This window comes from Desarmillaria tabescens, assembly GCF_030435595.1.
Source record: "Desarmillaria tabescens strain CCBAS 213 chromosome Unknown EV420scaffold_6, whole genome shotgun sequence".
NCBI classification, from domain to species: Eukaryota; Fungi; Basidiomycota; class Agaricomycetes; order Agaricales; family Physalacriaceae; genus Desarmillaria; species Desarmillaria tabescens.
The window spans coordinates 1,309,660-1,326,691 of record NW_026848305.1 but is presented as its reverse complement, the minus strand read 5'-3'; the positions used below and the strand labels follow the sequence as shown (position 1 = coordinate 1,326,691).

The following is a 17,032-nucleotide window of genomic DNA, read 5'->3' as shown; positions in this document are numbered from 1 at the left end:
AGCAACCTTGTCTATTACCATGTCTCTTCCTCGTGCCGACTATGACCCCCGTCGCGTCTGCCTCAATCCTTTCCCAGAATTTACCTTGGGAAAGCACCGTCGTACAGTAGGCGTATACATCGCAGGAGCACTGGTAGGTATTTGTCGCTCGCTGCTTTTGCCTGGTCTACAACTTCACCGCAGTTCGCTCTTGCCCAATGGACTTTTCTTGATGCAGCCATACTCTCTGCCCATGCAAAGCCGTCCTGGGGTGGGGACCCTCCAGTGCACGTAACATTCCTGGACTGGCTTCCAGGTATCTCGTCGCTGTTGGGCTTCCTCATCGTCAACGTCATCGACAAAGACCGTATCAAGGGCGACCAGGGATTCGGAGACTCGGGAGCTGTTTGGAGAGCTCGGTTGTTCTTGTTCATCGGGTTTGCTTTCATGGCTGGTGGTTTGGCAGGGAGTGTGGTGAGTGCTCACTTTATTCCTTCGTCGTCCTTCATCTCAGACTCCGTAGTGCATCCTCATTCTCAAATATGTTCTCGGAGACTACCCTCAACAATTCTCTTACTATGGATACGCCAATGTGTCCCAGAATGTTGCGATGATGCTCGCAGGTGTCGTGCTGTGGATTGCCCAGAGCTCGGGCGGAGAATACGAATACAATTTGACTCTATAAGTAGTGTACGTACAATTGATTTTTAACGACAGCCGAGGCACAAGCATTCATCGAACAGCAGCATCTCCCTCTATACTCTATGATTTCCCTTGCCCCGTTGCATGTGAGATCTTAAGTTGTATATTTTGGCCTCATACCTCCCGTGCTCGAAGCCTCATATCCGAGAAGTGCTGCTAATTATGTAGTAATAAAGATCCAATAGTAAACAGTAGGCAGATGGTATAATCTCCTGGTCTCTCTATTCTACAAGCGAGACCCGCGCATCCATTCATGACTGCAATGCTATCATCGAGGCTGCAACGACAAGCAAAGGAATCCCGAATCCAACCATCTGGGCTCTCCGTCGAGCCTTGACATCATCAGGCGACCACCATCGGATTTCTGACCACAGTAGTGGTCCAAACACTACGCACGCTGTCCAGAACTGTAGGGACTGGTTAAATAATATTACATGAGCAGTTCAAAAGTCTACGCACCACCCGAAGACTTTTGAAAAATAACATTGGGTATTCGTCAAATTGCCGGGCAATAGCCTTCAGTTTTTCATCAGCTCGGCTCTGGATAGTCCGGGGATGTGTGAACATGACCCAAATCGAGTACAAGGCGACCGAGAAGAAGTGATTAAATAGTAATACGGGTGAAGGGCAGATGCTAATAGCAAGTTAGAACTAGTAGACTGTCTGCATCGATGATAGCTTACGCAGATAAGAGGGAGACGGGCCCCCTTATACATTCACCGCCTCGTTCAAAGTACTTGAAACAACCCGTACGAAGAACCTCAAGTTCCTCGTCTGAAACTAATCAGCATGATGCCAAAAACGAGAATTAGAGCATACCTTCAGCACCGAAAAGGTCGTATAATGCTACACTCAAAATATTGACTGTCGATGCGACCGGCTTTCGCTGCCAATGCCACTTGCGCAATACCGTACGTACGGCTCTCCAATCATCCAGCTTCTTAACACGCGTTAACAAATCCCGAAGAATGACAACGTCATTGAACGCTACTGTCATTCCTCCACCAGTCAGAGGATGGCGCATGTTCCACGCGTCGCCCACGAGAAACACGCCCTCCTTGGCAACAGGCATAGAACTGCCTTGTATAACTGAAGGGAGGAAGGAATTCGGCATACGACGAAGGCGGTCCTTCTTCAACGCGTCGCGGACAGAGTTTTGGACAAATGAGGGTAACTGAGGAAGGATGTTTTTTGTTATATGGGACTAGGAAAGGCGAGTGACTGAGAATAAGGCCCAAGGAAAGGACATGGAGACACACCTCAAGGTCGGCGGGTATGGGGGCCTTGACGTCAACAAGCAGGCGAGTGTCGCGTTCGCCAATGCGGTATAGTAGTACTGGACCGTAATCCTTCACGAGCACAACGGTACCATGGTTGGGTATCGGCAATACAGCATCCTCGAGCACGAGCCCAACAAAATGGCTCTTCGTTACAGGCTTACAGAGCCTGTCACCCATTACAGCACCCCTAAAATTGGAGAAGCATCCATCGGCAATGACGACGAGGTCAGCAAAGAAGGATTCCTTGTCTGCTTCACCTCCCGTCGTCAGCCCGTCCTTCCTCGTCGCACGTACACCAATGACTTGCTTGTTGAAGTTGGCCTCAATCAAGTCTGTGACGGTCGCCTCGATAACTTCGACACCCTCTGCCTTCTTTGCAGCCTCCCGAAGTTTCATGATGAACTTTCCATGGTGGAAAGAGCGTCCCTCGTGGCCATCTGGATATGGGATGTGGACGGGCTTGCCTTTGTCGACGACACAGTAGCCCTTTACGGGGACAGCATCAATACCGTCAAAGCAAGCCTCCAATCCAAGGTTTTTCATGCAGTCGACGCCTCCAGGTTGCAGCAGTTCACCAACAATCCGGTCGGGTTCTGCCAGGGAGCGTTCAAGCAAGGCGATACGAAGGGGCTTTTCGCGTGGAATGGTGGACAGAGCATGGGCGAGAGTGCAGCCAACGACGCCGGCGCCGACAATGATAACGTCGTAGTGAGTTTTCCACATGGCGGGATTGGATGAAGGTCGTCGTTGGTGAATATTAATTCATGTTAAGTACTTCGCCAAGTGGGCCCACTCAAATAAAATCAAAGGGGCCTGCGGCAATTCCCGCGCCCACAGACTCGATGGTACCGGAGCACATCCAGGCCTTCTTCTGGATTATATGCCCACTTTTTTATGTGGGGAATCAGTATCACCATTGGCACAGATCTCAGATGTTGCTCATTTTCCATAAAAAAGAAGCTGAATTGTATCTCAAAATTTGATTAAAAGATAAGTATGCGCCAACAAACGTTGTTATAAACTTCAAGCGACCACCTAGAGGAGAGGTGAATGGCGAAGTGAGAAACGACACTTTGCTACTTACTGGCCAGCCCGTAGAAAAGTCGAGGAGGTTGATGCCGAGCTAGAGAAAATTAGCGCATGTACTGGAACACTATAAATGAAGATCCTCACATAGCTGCCCGATGAGGTGTAATAGTCTAGAACATTTAAATACTTGATCAGATGACCAAAATGCGGTAAACTCACGGTATACAAGAATAGGACCGTCACTATCTTCGTAAACGTCTTGACCGCCGGGTCCATAGATCTGTAAATAAATAAGCAAAGAAGGAACCATTCACGACGTTGAGGATTTCATGTACGTTGTCGTGACTCTCCAATACAAGCGTTCCTCCGCCCTCAAGAAGAGAAACGCCATCTTGATCGTAATAGGTACCGGAGATGCTGTAAGGCCGTCATTAAATTTGATGACTTCACGCGAGAAGCGAGCCTCTACCTTGTTGACCTTCCAACACGGATGTTATAGGTACTGGACGTTCCCTCACAGCAGATATCCCAAGACGTGAAAAGATAGTAGTAACTCCCGTATTTGTAGATGCTGCTGGCTTCCACGGCGCCATCGTCATCCGTACGTTCAGCCAACGACGTAACTGAAGAACTGGAAGAAAGTCCCGTGGATGAGCTGAGCCTGTATACAGTTGAGTCAAGAATTTAAAAAAAAGTTTCTTCCAAGACTGACTTCATCAACTTGATACCTGTCCAAAAGCTTCCGAGACTGAGATACCAGGTGCTTCCAGCTATAACGGAGTCAGAAGTCAGGATACATTTCGTGTAGAATAACTGAGGGACGTGCAAATGAAGAGACTAGAAGATGAAAGATGAGACTAAGACAGAATCTCCAGTAGCAGGAAAGCTTACTTGGGGTCAATAGCCTAGAAGATGGTTTGTTAGAAAGTTCCTTACGATGATCACGGCAACATACATTATAACTGTCACCAGACGAAGTCGATGTTACTAGACCCTTATTGGTCCAGGTTCCTAGAAGAATACATCAACGCAAAGAACAAGTACTCAGCAGAAAACGACGAACCAGGAGCACCAGTCGTAGAAGTTGCCAAGAAGATAGCCGACTAGGCAATGAATTTAACGAAAGGAAAAGCAAGAAGCAACGAGGTTCTGACTGACATCCTGGGACCCGAAGCTGGATGCTGCATAGTAAAGCTGGAACCTATGAGGCTGCGTCCTCAGTCTCATCGAAAGTACGTACCCAGAACTTGCTACCATCGTAGTAGCAGTCGGGGGCCCACAAATTTCTAGAATCGTCAAATATTGAGCAAGAGAAGATAGGCGAACATGGGCGAATACAGCTACCCGTTGGAAGTACCGGTGTAATCGTCGGTCCAACTTGCACCGTCGGGCCACACCAATCCCTGGTACGTCCATGCTGTCCTGTCCGTGGAAGTAGTGATTGAGATACCAACAGCGGTTGCTACAGAGGTGGTGAGAGTGATTTCCATCTTACGGAAATATTCAAACTTACCGAACAAGAAATATTTCCCGTCACTGTCCTTACAAATGGTAGGATCATGCGTCTCAGTATCACCGGTGACAGTGCCAGGGCCAACATAGGCGCGACAGACGCTGGCACATGTCAGCACGACACAGAGGAATTGAAAGAACGACGAGGCAAGACGGGAAGCCATCGAGGATAGAACTATCTGTTGAAGGAGTCGAGGGTCGAACGGCTTTTATAGAGCTCAGGCTGACTGGATCTGGAACATCGCTTGCAGTCAGAGAATTTCTGAGGAAAAACACAGGAGAAACCGGAAGAAATTAGTGAGTTGTCGATATGGTGACCAGGCGCCGGGTCTAATCAAGTTCCAATGGAGCTTCGTGTCGCGCGCCGGTACTACTAGGCCTTATTCCTCTAAGTAATATTCGCATCCGCGGGCCAAATCGACGATACCCTTTCAGGTACACATACGGTGAAACATCATACTGTAGCCGTGGTGTTCACAGAACGGTAAGGGCCATGTTGTGCGTTCTTGGTGGGCGTTCGAATCGAGAAATGAACCACCGCCTTAAGCGGCCCGAGCGTAGTCCGGACCGGGTGCATGTCCTTTCTATTCCGATCCGAAAATCTGCCATGGACTCTTTCACCTTTCTCCATCTGTGACACTCACCGGGTGGTATATAGGCCCCCCGTGCTGCGTTTGAGCCTGATTTCTGCAGGTTCAATTCCGCTCTTGAGATCTAATTTTACTTTGTTGGTCTCTCAATCCTCATCCTCAATGAATTCTGAGCAAGATTACGCCGATAGACCAACTATTGTTCTTCATCCGTGAAGCAGAGATTCGAACGATGTCTGTAGCTTCTTTGCAAGTTGCGATCCGATTCCATCCCCCTTCGTATGATATTCGCGTAGAGAGCGTGCCTATTCCAGAGTGAGCAGAACCCTTTTGGAACCCTTAGATGAGCTCAGATGGAGATTCTCAAACTTTTATTTTTAGAATTACCCACCCGGACGATGCCATCGTTAAAATACGTGTAAGTCGGAGAAATTTATGAATATACCTTCCAGAAGTTCACGGCAACATATCTATCCTAGTTTTCCGGCTTGTGTGGTACGAACGGTCCAGCCTGATGCGTCTCCCGTCAGTCCGATGACGCAGTTATTTTAAGGTAGCGATCTTCATGCGTACAGAGGACACGAAGCCGTTGATAAAATGCGAGTTTATTTTTCCGTTGCGCAGTCGGCTGGCCTAACATTGACGCGCCTTCTAGTCATACCTGCGGTCATGAGTTCATCGGTGAAGTCATCAAACTGGGGTCTAGCTTCACCGCGCATGCCCAAAGACTTCCGTCGTTGTACGCAAAGCTAAAGATCGGGAACAAAGTTGTTTGCCCGTTTACTACCAGTTGCGGAGAATGCCAGTATGTTGAATACCGAGTGTCTGCACACAATACGGGATCCTAATGTGAAATGTTCACAGAATGTGCCGATCAGGATTTACGTGTCGGTGCATCCAGAGCAAACTGTTCGGTTCTCCCGCTTTGGAGGGTGCGCAAGCGCAGTACATTCGGGTGCCGAACGCAGGTGGGACGCTGTTCAACCTCAGTGACCCGGACACATGGCCCCTGTCTAAGCCCAAACAAGTTTCTGATAGCTCGCTGCTCCTCTTGGCCGATATCCTCCCCACTGGAATTTTCGCTGCCATTCAAGCGTTGAGCCATCCTAAAGTGCTACCTGTACTGACGGCGACACCTTGGGCACTGCACGACAAAGCATCCGACGATATATCAGACCTGTTCCCCAAAGAGAATGTCCCTACCTTTGCCATTATAGGGCTTGGTCCTGTCGGAGTCTGTGCAACCATAAGCTTACTTGACCAACTGGGAAAACGACAGTTGCCCTCAGGGTTCAGGATCGTCGCCGTTGATCCCGTTGAATCTAGGAGGAACAAGATGCGTTCCATCTATTCCAAAATAAGTGACTCAGAAGTCAGGCCCGAGGCCTTCATGGTTCGATCCATCGAAGAAGCAAAAGAAACTGTACAAGCTTGGACTTCAGGTGTCGGATGTTCTGCTGTATTAGAAGTCCGTTCACCATAATCTCTTTTTGCATATGAACTGATTTTCTCCGCTTACGAGCAGGTTGTTGGCAACAACAGTGCCCTCACGCTGGCCTACGAGCTTGTCCAGCCATTTGGGACTATTTCCTCTGTAGGTGTGCATGGAGAACGTCCATTCCCGTTGACCGGAGGTCAGTTATACGATAAGAACGTGTCATTTGACTTTGGGCGTTGTCCTGTTCGTTCGTTGTTTCCTATGGCATTTGATCTTTTAAGTGAGTACTTGCTTTCGTCCCTTAGTTGTCAAGTTTTGACTGATCTCGTTCGACTCTGGTAGTCAAGCGTCAAGATGTATTCGGGACTGTAGGTGATGAATCGGGTTTGATTGACAGAATTGTCGGCTTTGATGAGGCAGTGCAGATGTATGCCGCGTTTGATAAGGGAGAGGTCGGCAAGATCGTGTTTGATCCTTGGAAGGAAACTTAGATTGAGCGAATAGACCCAACTGAAATACGGCAAGAAGTATATAGAGAATGAAACAATATGCAACGCAGCGAAGGAGAAGACTAAAATCAAACAACCGCCTATATCAAAATAAATGGACTTGTCCTTGTGTTGAGATTAAAATTCCTTACCGGCCATCCGGTGGAGAAGTCGAGTCGGTTGATGCCCAGCTGATAGAGGGATGAGTCTGTCGAAGTTAATACAAAGGTAGGGTCGGACGTACAAAGCTGCCCGACGATGTATAATAATCTTAGTGCATGATTAGTCAAAATCCCAACAGATGTCAGAAGTCGGCTCGACTCACGGTATACAAGAATAGGGCCGTCAACATCGTCCATCAAATCCTGTCCTCCAGGACCCACAATCTAATGACCATCAGTAAGTTGTGCGCGACGGCGCCATTTTTAAAGGATACGCACACTACCATGGGTACCCAGAACCAGAGTCCCTCCGCCAGATGTCAAGGCCACACCCGCTTGGTCAACAAAGCCAGATGTCGGGCTTTGGTGGACAATCAGAGAGGTGCAGCTTCAGTAAGTCTAGACATACGATGTGGATCTTCCGACGCGAATATTGTACGTTGAAGATGTTCCTCGACAGCACAGGTCCCACGAAGTGAATAGATAGTAGAAGCTTCCGTGCTTGTATATGACGCTGGCTTCAATAGCGCCGCCATTCGCTGTGCGCTGAGCGATGGACGTTACAGAGCTCGTAGGGAATCCCGTGGATAGTGACACGCTACAGTAACGGCAGCCTGAAGCCAGAAGAAATACACAGGGTAGCAGCGACCTACGACTCGACTTTGATCCCAGTCCAGAAACTGCCTAAAGAAAGATACCAATTACTGCCATCTTGGCGATGTTCAGCGGGCACTCATTCGAACAGGAACGGACCACTTACCCACTAAAAGGCTTTTATAACATCAATGCGACAATTATGATACTATCAAGAGCATTGAGAGGAAATTTGGTTACGCACTTGGGATCGATAGCCTGATGGATAAATGTCAGACAGTGAAAGAAGAGAGAAATGCCAACACCGACATTATAGTTATTGCTCGACGAAGTTGACGTCACAAGGCCATGGTTAGTGAAGCTACCTAAATGATTGAAATTGCCTCTAAAATATCACGAACAACGGACGAGTGAAGTACCTGGCAAACCAGTGGAAGACGTTGCATAGAAGATCGCAGACTTGAAAGTCGTTGAGGGGAAAATTCTTAACGGTAGCAACATCGCGTACATTTTGAGATCCGAAGGACGACGTAGCGTAGTAAAGCTAGTTGATATTGCTATTCAGCCCAGATCTGGATTACAGATAGTCGCAAAGACTTGCATGGAAAACACCATTCGCGTAATAGCAGTCCGGGGCCCAAAGGGCACTACGAAACAGGTATAAGTTGTGTATTGGGTCCATTAAAACAGTGAAGAGTGGTGATACGTGCCCATTAGAAGTGAGTGTATACGCTAGAAACAAAGCGTCAGAACCTGACAGATTCTCAGAAAGATTCGGGCTAACGATCGGTCCAGCTGGCACCGTTAGGCCAGACTAAGCCCACAAAGGTGAACGCAGTCCTATCTGGCGAAGTACGAATTTCAAGCCCGACTCCAGTTGCTGGAATAACCATAATTGTGTGTGAATCCCAGTTACCAATATCAGTGGGGCACCCTACAAAAGACAAAGTACTTTCCGCTACTATCTTTGCACATGGTCGGATCATGGACAGCGGTGTTGCCAGTGACAACGCCAGGTCCTACCTGAGCTCTGGTAGTGCCAAGGAGCCAAAGAAGAAGGGGGGCCAAAAGGAAGAGGTGCATGACTACTTGGGAGGAGTGTTCGAATGCTCTTCCGCTTCATATAAGGTGGGACCAAAGAAATGAATGGTAGCATCCGAGAATTTTCAGTGCCGAGTGAGAAAATGACAGATTTGTTCTCATTCCGTATGCAACCAGAGCAGATGAGCATGTTTTTCGTGTCACGAACGCGATGCAGTACGCCGCCCGGTCCGGCTGCTGGGAATTATGGAGCTTGCTACAAATAATCGCAACGCACCGCTCCACCTGAGGAGAAACTAATGGTAAAGCAGTGCCATTATCATGCTGACAAAAAGAAAAGAAACTTGAAAGAACCGTGACACCGTTGGGATGCTGCTGGCAACGGTGTGTGCCTGGATTTTGTTTAGAGGCTAGCAGCTTTGGAAACAAATAGTGCGGCAAACTATTCTTACTCTACTTCCATCATCGAAAATGAGTACTAAACAAGCGCAGCTGGACAAGGAAAAGGTGTGCTATCAAGACCAGCATGCCACCGTACATTATCCAATAAATATTACCAGGGAAATGCCGCCTTTAAGGCGGGGGATTATGCGACAGCCGTTGGACACTATTCTTCTGCCATTGTGAACGACCGGAAGGATTACACACTGCCTTTGAATCGTGCTGCTGCGTACCTCAAGTTAGGCAAGTACGTTTCTCGGCCAATTATATCTCAAGTACCTCTTCTCATTGCGCTGAAACATAGGTTCGATGACGCCGAAAGAGATTGCACAGCCGTTCTTTCTCTGAATGCGTCCAATGCCAAAGCTTTCTTTCGCAGATCACAGGCCCGCGTCGGCATAGGAAAGCTGAAGGAGGCTGAAAATGGTTGGTTCGTTTCATACCTACCGGAGAGCGTACTCAGCGCGTAAACTCAGATCTCAGAGCTGCGGCAAAGCTGGAGCCCTCAAATACGTCTATTACTCAGGAAATAGCAAAGGTCACGGATGCCATAAAACGCACGACTATATCCAATGTAATTTCAAAGTTTTAGCGGCAGAATCATGCTCTTGATATATTTGCAGGCCAAGCCCATCGATGTTACACAGAACGCAAAATCAAAGCGCCGTAGAATTCCGATAACTATTGTTGATGATACGATTGACACGTCGTCCGCTTCTGCGACCTCTTCTATATCGGAAAAGATTGAACCCACTGCGCGGCCGACACCGACGAAACGAGTGGAAATACAACCAAAACAGGCCCCGAAAGAGGTTAGCGTTGTGCAGCGTTTTCACGAGCTTCATTCTGACCGTTAAAATGATAGGAAAATACATCGACTCCCCAAGCGACATTCAAAGAAGCAAAACGGAGCCGAGACGATGTGAAGACTAGCCGCGTAGGTGGGGGTATTTTCAGAAGCAACGGCCCAAATACGATATTCCCCACGAAACAAGTAACTATACCTAAATCCGACGTAACGGCTGCCCCTCCCCCTCCTGTAAAGCATGATGTTCCTGCTTCCACATCCCCGAAAGCACTTTCAGTCCCAGCGCCCACAACCTTATACGACTTAACAAAAGCTTGGGATGTGCATCGGTCAAGTGAGGAGCGATTTCAAATCATCACGGTGGGCGTAACCATTTAATTCATGATAGAAAACTGACCCTTTTGAAGAATGTGCCTTCAGCGCAACTACCAGCGTTCTTCAAGACGTCGCTGGAACCCAGCTTATTGGCATCCATCCTTGAAATATTTCTGAATGTCTCTAACGAAGAAAGGAATACCTCGATTGTTGTTGAATATCTAGAAGCTCTGTCAAAAGTTCCCAGACTTGGCACGATGATACTGTTTCTGAGTGAAGGAGAACGTATGGTGCTGCGGAGGTTAGTAGAGAGGGTAGGCGTAGATAAAGTGGACGCGGTGTGGCGAAAAGCGTAATATAATTGCAGCATTCGGCAAATGCCGACACCCTGTCTGTTCGCGACCACGTTGTAGTAACCTGTTTTGCCGCGACCACAATGAGCTTCCAGGATATCGAAGCAGGCTACTCCCATCCTGCCACCACTGCGACGTCGTCTGTACCAAAGTCAAGCGAAGATGCCGCATTTCTTTCACTTCAGTCGTCGCTTTCGCTGCAAGTATTCAAGATGAACGCCAACGTACAAGGCATCCTCAAGCTCGTCGACCAGCTGGGAACGGCGAAGGATTCTGATATCCTCAGGAAGAGCCTGTTTGTATATTGCTACTGTCTCTTTGATTCTTACCTGAATTGTGTAAATGTAGACATGATTTGACAGAGAGCACCCGAGCAATGGCCAAACGCGGTTCCGAGGACCTCAAGAAACTGGCCGCGCAGCAATCGGGTCTTGTGTGTAACACCTTGCTGCAATCTCGTAGCATGCTCACACCGCTTGTCCTAGCCTCACCAGCGCACGTCACTCCAGAAGACCTCCCATGATTTCCAGATGTCATTGGCTGCATTTCAACGGGCACAACAAGTCAGTGCCGAGCGTCAGAGGACTGTAGTCGAGGGCGTCAGATTAGCAGTCGAGGAGGAACATCAGTGCGAGGCATTCTATCGTTAACGAATTACTCACTGACTACTTCCAAGACTTGATGATGAGCACACCAACTCCCCAGAACAACGCCAAGCTTTGCTACTTCAGAACCAGCTGTCCCCCCACGAACTCGCGTATCAAGAATCTCTAATACAAGAAAGGGAAAACGATATTCGAGAGATTGAGACAGGCATTCACGAGTTGTCAGAAATATTCCGTGATTTGGGCACCCTGGTTGAGCAACAGGGTGGACTGCTTGGTTCGTTGACCGTGCCGGTTTTGTTGTATACCACTGATTATCGCCTCAGACAATATCGAATCCAACATGTCCTCAATAGCTGTCGACACCACGCGAGCATCTGAAGAACTCACTACAGCTGCTGAATACCAACGTAAAGCCGGGCGGAGAGCTGCCTGTCTCATGATCGTACTTGTCATCGTGGTAGCGATCGTCCTATTAGCAGTAAGGACTAGTACTTTGTTGGTAACCATCGGGACTAACCATCAACAATTTTAGGTCTTGTCGTAACACGTTTGGAGACATGCATATGCGTTTTTATACTTGCTATCAAGGAAGGACTTTGAGTTATATTATATACTATTATTAGTGGACATTGGGTGACTTCGTGAATGAGCGTGACTACCAAGTGCGATGACATTGATGTTTCCAGCCCCAGAAGGATTCATCTCCGACTACTATCATAAGACCGTGCGCCTGTCTCTTCGTGATGGAGTCTAATCTCTTCGTAAGTCTGATATGCTGCCTTCTTGTTCTATCGATGATTTTACCCAAAGTTTACTTTCGTATCGAAGCGGTATCAGTGTGCGAACCTATACAGTCGAGTACAGATGACCTCGTGCAAATCTGGGAAAACTAGGATGTAATCTTTAAAATACTGGTTGCGCTTCTCTGACCCACTCAGCTCGTCCCCCCGCCATTTAACATAGATCATAATCGCCTTGACATTCTCAGATATTGAGGGTCCAGCGGCCATTCAGAGTACGGGCTCAGGGTGGAGATTGACTGATCCACGAGGTACAGTTATTACTCTTTATGCATACTTACACACATTGCTCTAGAATAGAATGGACCTCTGAATTCTTCTCTGTTCTTCCGCGCCCTCGATCTTTCTACCATGTCTTTCCCAAACTGCTCCACCATCGGAATCCGACGATATAAGGTCTTTCCAGGACAGGACACCAGGTTGTCCTTCTCCGAAACGCCCATTTCTTCCAAGCTCACAAGAATGGATCATTCGGTAAGTTAGCCGTATTCTTTTGTGATAGACGCACTTTAGCTTTATGTAGTTTCCGTCTTTGAACTTTTCCCCCCTCAATTTTACGTCGGAAACGATGAAGTGGAATACGACGTCGTCGTATCTGACTCCAGAAGATATGGTGAGAATATTATGTGATATTTGGATTCTTTGTTCAAATTTTATAGATGTCGCAGTACGTGTTGGCTTCCTCTGCCTCTCCCGATTTCGTTCTGGATGTAGCGGAATGCGGTACAATCGAATCGGGCCTTAAGGTCACTGATACCATAGCCGCTGTTGACGTGAGTGTCCGTACTCGCATTCGTCGTGCCAGTATGAACTTACTCTTGCTTAGGAATCATGCCAATTCAGCACGGAGGGATTCGTAGCATTACCTGCGAGTGCTCATCCCATATTCGATGTAGAGCAGTGCCATGATACTCAGACAACCTATCAAAATAATGGTCTTAGTGAAGTGGCTTTCGTCGTACCTTCTGTGAGCATTCACCTCGTATCTTCTAGTTCGCTTTACTTACACTTTTCTCGCAGTTACCAGACCAGCCAAGCGACTACGTGAGCTCCGTATCGACCAAGTTTGGTCCGGGTTTTGAGTTCCGCGGAGTTACCTCGGATGTGCAGCTTGTTTCTTGGGATTCGGTTTTGTTTCACGTACATCGGGATCGACTTCTTGAAGCGTCCTTCAATGGATTTGATGGACTTTTATGCGTTCCGGAGCCTCGCGTTGTGGTCCCGGAAACATCGAATCTGCTCAATATCATCTTGCACGCGATCTACGACATTTCTTGCTCTCCTTTCCAGCCCAGTATTGATACCTTAATGGACGCTGTCTGCCTTTTCCCGAAATACGGTTTGCGGGCCAAAGATTACATCTCACCCTCATTGCCACTTTTCAACGATATTCGCTACAGGATGCCGCTGTCGCCGCTGTTAACGTTCGTCGTATCCTCGAATCATGGCCTAGAGGACCTTGCCGTTCTTGCATCGGCCCACCTCCTCGCTCTGGACATCTCAACCATGAGCGACAATATGGTCGAGACCATCAACCCTGTATATCTGAAGCGCCTCTTCGACCTTCAGACCAGCCGGGTCAACGCATTCAAACGCCTTCTATCTGTTCCTCCAGAATCTCACCCAGCAACGCCGGAATGTGACTTTATAGCTCAGAAATCTCTGACTAGGTCCTGGGCATTTTATACCGCGTATATGCTGTGGGACGTCCGGGCAGGTGAGGTACCTGTTACTCCTTGTGGTTTGGTGCTGACAATTATGTAGATATGACAGCTGGCATGATCGAACGTACGTTCGAAACACTCGATAGCGACCTTCTGTGCAGTCTGTGCAAGAACTGTCTGAGAAAGCGCGTTAAGAGTATCGTTATCGAATGGTCAGAGCTGAAGGTAGGAGGCAGCTGAACCCATTAAGACTTTTTATTCACAAGTCATCTGTGATAGCGCACGATTTGATTGCCTCGGATGTTGCCTGTTTCCGGTCGATACTTCGTATCTGTTCTATTATTGTATGCGTTCTTCTTCATCAGCAGATCGGGAAAAAAGTTGCCGTGGATTGCGGCGACCACGATCCGGCATAATTCTTATCCGCCTTGTCAAGGCCTTACAAGCCCATATAACCGAGGCACGATGTTGCGACCTCTTTGTATGCTATTAGAAACCCCCATAATGATATGTTAGCCTTCAAGATTGCATAGGATTATTTTTATCCCGTACATTGCTACCATAAGCTCAATAAAATACGGTCTGGCTTACACAAACTGGTTGTAAAGTGGTACTAGTGATTGCATTGACATGTAAATGTACTACAAGTCAGAAAACCCAGTATCTTCGACATCAAGGTAGCTCGATTCTACGGATCCATCAGAATCGGTGCCTTCTTCGGAAGGCCTCTCATCCTCGCTGTCCTCGGAGCTCTGATCCTCGCCATCGTCTTCTTCGCCTTCGTCTTCCTCGCCATCGTCTTCTTCACTTTCCTCCAGCGTATCTTCGCCTATGGCGGCTTCATCATCTGCGCCTGTCACGTTATCATTGTCTTTGAGATTCGGGTCTGCATCATGTCCAATGCCTCCACCGGCATAGCGCATATACATGTCTCTATCAACAAAGCTTGCCGCAAGACAACCCACAAGTCAGCTAGGAATCGGATAAAGGCCATACAACTCACATCATGACATAGTAATTCACCCAATCTTTGTCTTCTCCTGGATGTCGCGCGGCCGATGGGGAAAAGTCAAGAAGTGTCCGAGTACGACCAGCCGAAAATACGGGAGTCAAATGACATGCACGGAGAACCAGAGAGGGATCAACAAAGCCAAATGCCCCTTCATCGTCTTCAGGTACAAATCCAATTTTTGGAAGGCGTGCGCTCTTAAATCCCCACCTGTAGCCCGGCTCAGTTCCATACCACCGAACCCACAAGAACTCCATGTTCTGGACAGAATGGCTGCGAGCTTCCGATCCTGTATGGCATACTTGTGCATGGAAAATCCCAAGAACTCGAGCATACCAGAATGGGTGAGCATGAGCGTCAGTCTCGGGAGAAAGCATCATGACGTCGCTGTGTGTTCGAGGGTTAACAGAATCTTGATCGCGTCGCATGTCGTATGAAGTGTAATTAATCCTCATTGTTTTATGAGCATAGATCCGGTTGCTGACGATGTGGACAGACGCCCGTTGCGCATCAGAGTACGTTTCATCATCACCATCAAAATCGTGGCCGAGTAAGCGGGTGAGAAGATGGTTTTTCAGCTTGAATATAAACTTCTGTAAGACCTAATATCAGACACCGAATCAAAAAAAAGTCTGTGACTCACGGTCTCGGCAGGATCTTGGCCGTTTAGGTGAACAAAGGAAACAATATCATGTCGATATCTTCGAGACTCTGATATGATATGATGGAGCTCTGCACAACCAGACTTGCGTGAATCCTTCTTTGAACCCTTTATCGGATAAATGTTCTTCATGCCATGTATTCCAAGCTGGCGTCTGAAATGTCGCCGTCGTCGCTCGTGATTGGCAATTTGTTTGGTGGCATTAGACTTGTTTGTCCGAGCATACAATCCTTTCACTGTACGATGCGCTAATTCTCCCTATTGGATATCATCAGCAGTTATCTAGCAAACAGAGGACTTCCACGAACCGTCTGTGTCGAGTACGAATCAGTTGTACCAAAAACAGGAATAGTGGAAGCGTAATCAGCAATGGCATGGAACTTGTACGTATTGATGTTGAGCTGCCGCTTTTGTGGTCCCGGTTGAGGACTTGACGTAGAGACTGGATGTGGCTGCATTTCGTTATGGCGAAAGGCTTCAGTTTCAGCCTTTTTTGCGGCCCTTCGTACTCGTGTGTTGACTTCTCTCGGAAGCTCCACTGTGTCGAACTCCTTTGACCACTCCCTGAATCGGCGAAGCTCTTTTCCTAATGTGGTTGAACAATTCTTGAGTCGTTCCAGGGTAACATCACTGTGCATTCGCAGCTTAGCGAGAGCATGCCATTCAGCGAGACGAAAGAGTAATGTCAAAATCCAGGAGTTGTATGGTTCATCGAGAAGCCCGTCGACAACTGGAATTAAATTCTACAGCCAGTTAGTTGGGACATAGTGTTAGGAAGGCGGACGTACCTGAAGGATGTCCTCAAAATCCCGAGCGCCCAGTTTCTTCATTTCAGACACATTGTTGGCAAATTTTCGTATGGTATCAACCCCAAACGTCGGAATAAGTCGAAATCTGAGGAAAGGCATCAACTGAGAACAGGATGGAGTCGAGAAATGGTACATGTACACATACCTTTCATCGAAAATCTCTACTAGCTGCTTCTTCTTAGTTTTACCAGCTGCATAGAGGATACGGACAAGGTGGACAAGAACAGCCTTGAACACGCCCAGCTCAAATTCATGCATCTGATCCACGACTAGCATCTGAAAGGGATTGAATGTCGATCCGAGTTTTTCCACAAAGGCATTCTGTGACAGTAGAATTAGTAGTTGATATATTGGTAACCAGATAGTAAACGTACCATGGTCGGAACAATTGACTGCGGTTGGCATAATCTCTCCACTGCTGCACTGCCGACAGTATATCCCTTATTGAAAATGAAATCGCGTGCCCTCGTTATCTCGTCTAACAGATATGTCCTAGCCAGACGAACACGTAGCTTCAAATCGTATATGAGACCCATCTGATCGGCTTTCTTCTTGGGAACAAGACAGCGAGGACACAGACATGTGCCATTATCTCGAATATTAGCAAGGAGTACTCTGTACAATATGCAATTATCTGTTAGTGCTTAACCATGGAGGAAATAAAAGCATACTTTTCAGGGTAGTCAGCTGAATATGTGAATATCCGGGGGTAGACACGACGATAAACTCCATCTGCACATTTGAGAACGA

The 17,032-nt window shown here is 47.6% G+C and overlaps 8 protein-coding genes across 8 annotated transcripts; 5 read left to right on the top strand and 3 right to left on the bottom strand.

Annotated features, from left to right (window-relative positions):
* Positions 1–19: 19 nt before the first annotated feature.
* Positions 20–664, top strand: EV420DRAFT_1263255 (uncharacterized protein; the record flags this gene model as incomplete). The annotated part of the gene is made up of 3 exons (XM_060467161.1): positions 20–133; positions 184–453; positions 503–664. 3 exons carry the CDS (start codon positions 20–22, stop codon positions 662–664), a joined length of 546 nt encoding a protein of 181 aa, XP_060335827.1.
* Positions 665–932: 268 nt separating this feature from the next.
* Positions 933–2,684, bottom strand: EV420DRAFT_1263578 (squalene epoxidase-domain-containing protein; the record flags this gene model as incomplete). The annotated part of the gene is made up of 5 exons (XM_060467180.1): positions 933–1,088; positions 1,141–1,315; positions 1,365–1,455; positions 1,501–1,885; positions 1,941–2,684. 5 exons carry the CDS (start codon positions 2,682–2,684, stop codon positions 933–935), a joined length of 1,551 nt encoding a protein of 516 aa, XP_060335826.1.
* Positions 2,685–2,859: 175 nt separating this feature from the next.
* Positions 2,860–5,037, bottom strand: EV420DRAFT_1517757 (glycoside hydrolase family 43 protein). Its single transcript, XM_060472027.1, has 15 exons — positions 4,504–5,037; positions 4,335–4,452; positions 4,231–4,276; positions 4,149–4,184; positions 4,054–4,093; positions 3,946–4,001; positions 3,882–3,895; positions 3,817–3,827; positions 3,703–3,760; positions 3,460–3,651; positions 3,326–3,407; positions 3,210–3,270; positions 3,135–3,160; positions 3,046–3,084; positions 2,860–2,996 (listed from the first exon to the last, which is right to left on the bottom strand). Exons 1-15 carry the CDS (start codon positions 4,664–4,666, stop codon positions 2,985–2,987), a joined length of 954 nt encoding a protein of 317 aa, XP_060335825.1. The 5' UTR covers positions 4,667–5,037; the 3' UTR covers positions 2,860–2,984.
* Positions 5,038–5,110: 73 nt separating this feature from the next.
* EV420DRAFT_1517755 (chaperonin 10-like protein) lies at positions 5,111–7,030 on the top strand. Its single transcript, XM_060472026.1, has 9 exons — positions 5,111–5,229; positions 5,284–5,407; positions 5,474–5,510; positions 5,572–5,587; positions 5,646–5,691; positions 5,748–5,897; positions 5,957–6,560; positions 6,618–6,810; positions 6,873–7,030. The coding sequence occupies exons 2-9, from the start codon at positions 5,325–5,327 to the stop codon at positions 7,019–7,021; spliced, it is 1,278 nt and encodes a 425-aa protein (XP_060335824.1). The 5' UTR covers positions 5,111–5,229; positions 5,284–5,324; the 3' UTR covers positions 7,022–7,030.
* Positions 6,824–9,265, bottom strand: EV420DRAFT_1059658 (glycosyl hydrolase). Its single transcript, XM_060465569.1, has 17 exons — positions 8,797–9,265; positions 8,712–8,738; positions 8,558–8,653; positions 8,484–8,505; positions 8,375–8,420; positions 8,282–8,317; positions 8,193–8,232; positions 8,083–8,138; positions 8,018–8,031; positions 7,940–7,950; positions 7,833–7,890; positions 7,589–7,777; positions 7,459–7,540; positions 7,344–7,404; positions 7,263–7,288; positions 7,171–7,209; positions 6,824–7,119 (listed from the first exon to the last, which is right to left on the bottom strand). The coding sequence occupies exons 1-17, from the start codon at positions 9,002–9,004 to the stop codon at positions 7,108–7,110; spliced, it is 1,023 nt and encodes a 340-aa protein (XP_060335823.1). The 5' UTR covers positions 9,005–9,265; the 3' UTR covers positions 6,824–7,107.
* Positions 9,266–9,371: 106 nt separating this feature from the next.
* On the top strand, positions 9,372–10,734 carry EV420DRAFT_1263770 (TPR-like protein; the record flags this gene model as incomplete). The annotated part of the gene is made up of 6 exons (XM_060467191.1): positions 9,372–9,502; positions 9,560–9,681; positions 9,732–9,829; positions 9,885–10,067; positions 10,121–10,423; positions 10,471–10,734. Coding segments are annotated over 6 exons (1,101 nt in total), but the record flags the coding sequence as incomplete, so codon positions are not given.
* EV420DRAFT_1059850 (t-SNARE) lies at positions 10,526–11,983 on the top strand. Its single transcript, XM_060465570.1, has 6 exons — positions 10,526–11,026; positions 11,080–11,164; positions 11,217–11,359; positions 11,408–11,613; positions 11,663–11,817; positions 11,872–11,983. Exons 1-6 carry the CDS (start codon positions 10,815–10,817, stop codon positions 11,881–11,883), a joined length of 813 nt encoding a protein of 270 aa, XP_060335821.1. The 5' UTR covers positions 10,526–10,814; the 3' UTR covers positions 11,884–11,983.
* Positions 11,984–12,490: 507 nt separating this feature from the next.
* Positions 12,491–14,043, top strand: EV420DRAFT_1618469 (uncharacterized protein; the record flags this gene model as incomplete). The annotated part of the gene is made up of 3 exons (XM_060475342.1): positions 12,491–12,613; positions 13,160–13,856; positions 13,904–14,043. The coding sequence occupies 3 exons, from the start codon at positions 12,491–12,493 to the stop codon at positions 14,041–14,043; spliced, it is 960 nt and encodes a 319-aa protein (XP_060335820.1).
* Between the last annotated feature and the right edge of the window lie 2,989 nt (positions 14,044–17,032).

Coding starts and splice junctions, on each gene's coding strand:
- EV420DRAFT_1059658 (XM_060465569.1), bottom strand. CDS start 9,004: ATGCTCATCTGCTCTGGTTGCATACGGAATGAGAACAAATCTGTCATT. Junction 8,318..8,374: donor ACGCGAATGGTGTTTTCCAT/GCAAGTCTTTGC, acceptor AATATCAACTAG/CTTTACTACGCTACGTCGTC. Junction 7,405..7,458: donor TTCTGGGTACCCATGGTAGT/GTGCGTATCCTT, acceptor GATGGTCATTAG/ATTGTGGGTCCTGGAGGACA.
- EV420DRAFT_1517755 (XM_060472026.1), top strand. CDS start 5,325: ATGTCTGTAGCTTCTTTGCAAGTTGCGATCCGATTCCATCCCCCTTCG. Junction 5,408..5,473: donor GAGAGCGTGCCTATTCCAGA/GTGAGCAGAACC, acceptor TTTTATTTTTAG/AATTACCCACCCGGACGATG. Junction 6,811..6,872: donor TATGGCATTTGATCTTTTAA/GTGAGTACTTGC, acceptor CGACTCTGGTAG/TCAAGCGTCAAGATGTATTC.
- EV420DRAFT_1059850 (XM_060465570.1), top strand. CDS start 10,815: ATGAGCTTCCAGGATATCGAAGCAGGCTACTCCCATCCTGCCACCACT. Junction 11,027..11,079: donor GATATCCTCAGGAAGAGCCT/GTTTGTATATTG, acceptor GTGTAAATGTAG/ACATGATTTGACAGAGAGCA. Junction 11,360..11,407: donor GCAGTCGAGGAGGAACATCA/GTGCGAGGCATT, acceptor ACTACTTCCAAG/ACTTGATGATGAGCACACCA.
- EV420DRAFT_1517757 (XM_060472027.1), bottom strand. CDS start 4,666: ATGGCTTCCCGTCTTGCCTCGTCGTTCTTTCAATTCCTCTGTGTCGTG. Junction 4,277..4,334: donor TACACCGGTACTTCCAACGG/GTAGCTGTATTC, acceptor TGACGATTCTAG/AAATTTGTGGGCCCCCGACT. Junction 4,185..4,230: donor ACGATGGTAGCAAGTTCTGG/GTACGTACTTTC, acceptor CATAGGTTCCAG/CTTTACTATGCAGCATCCAG.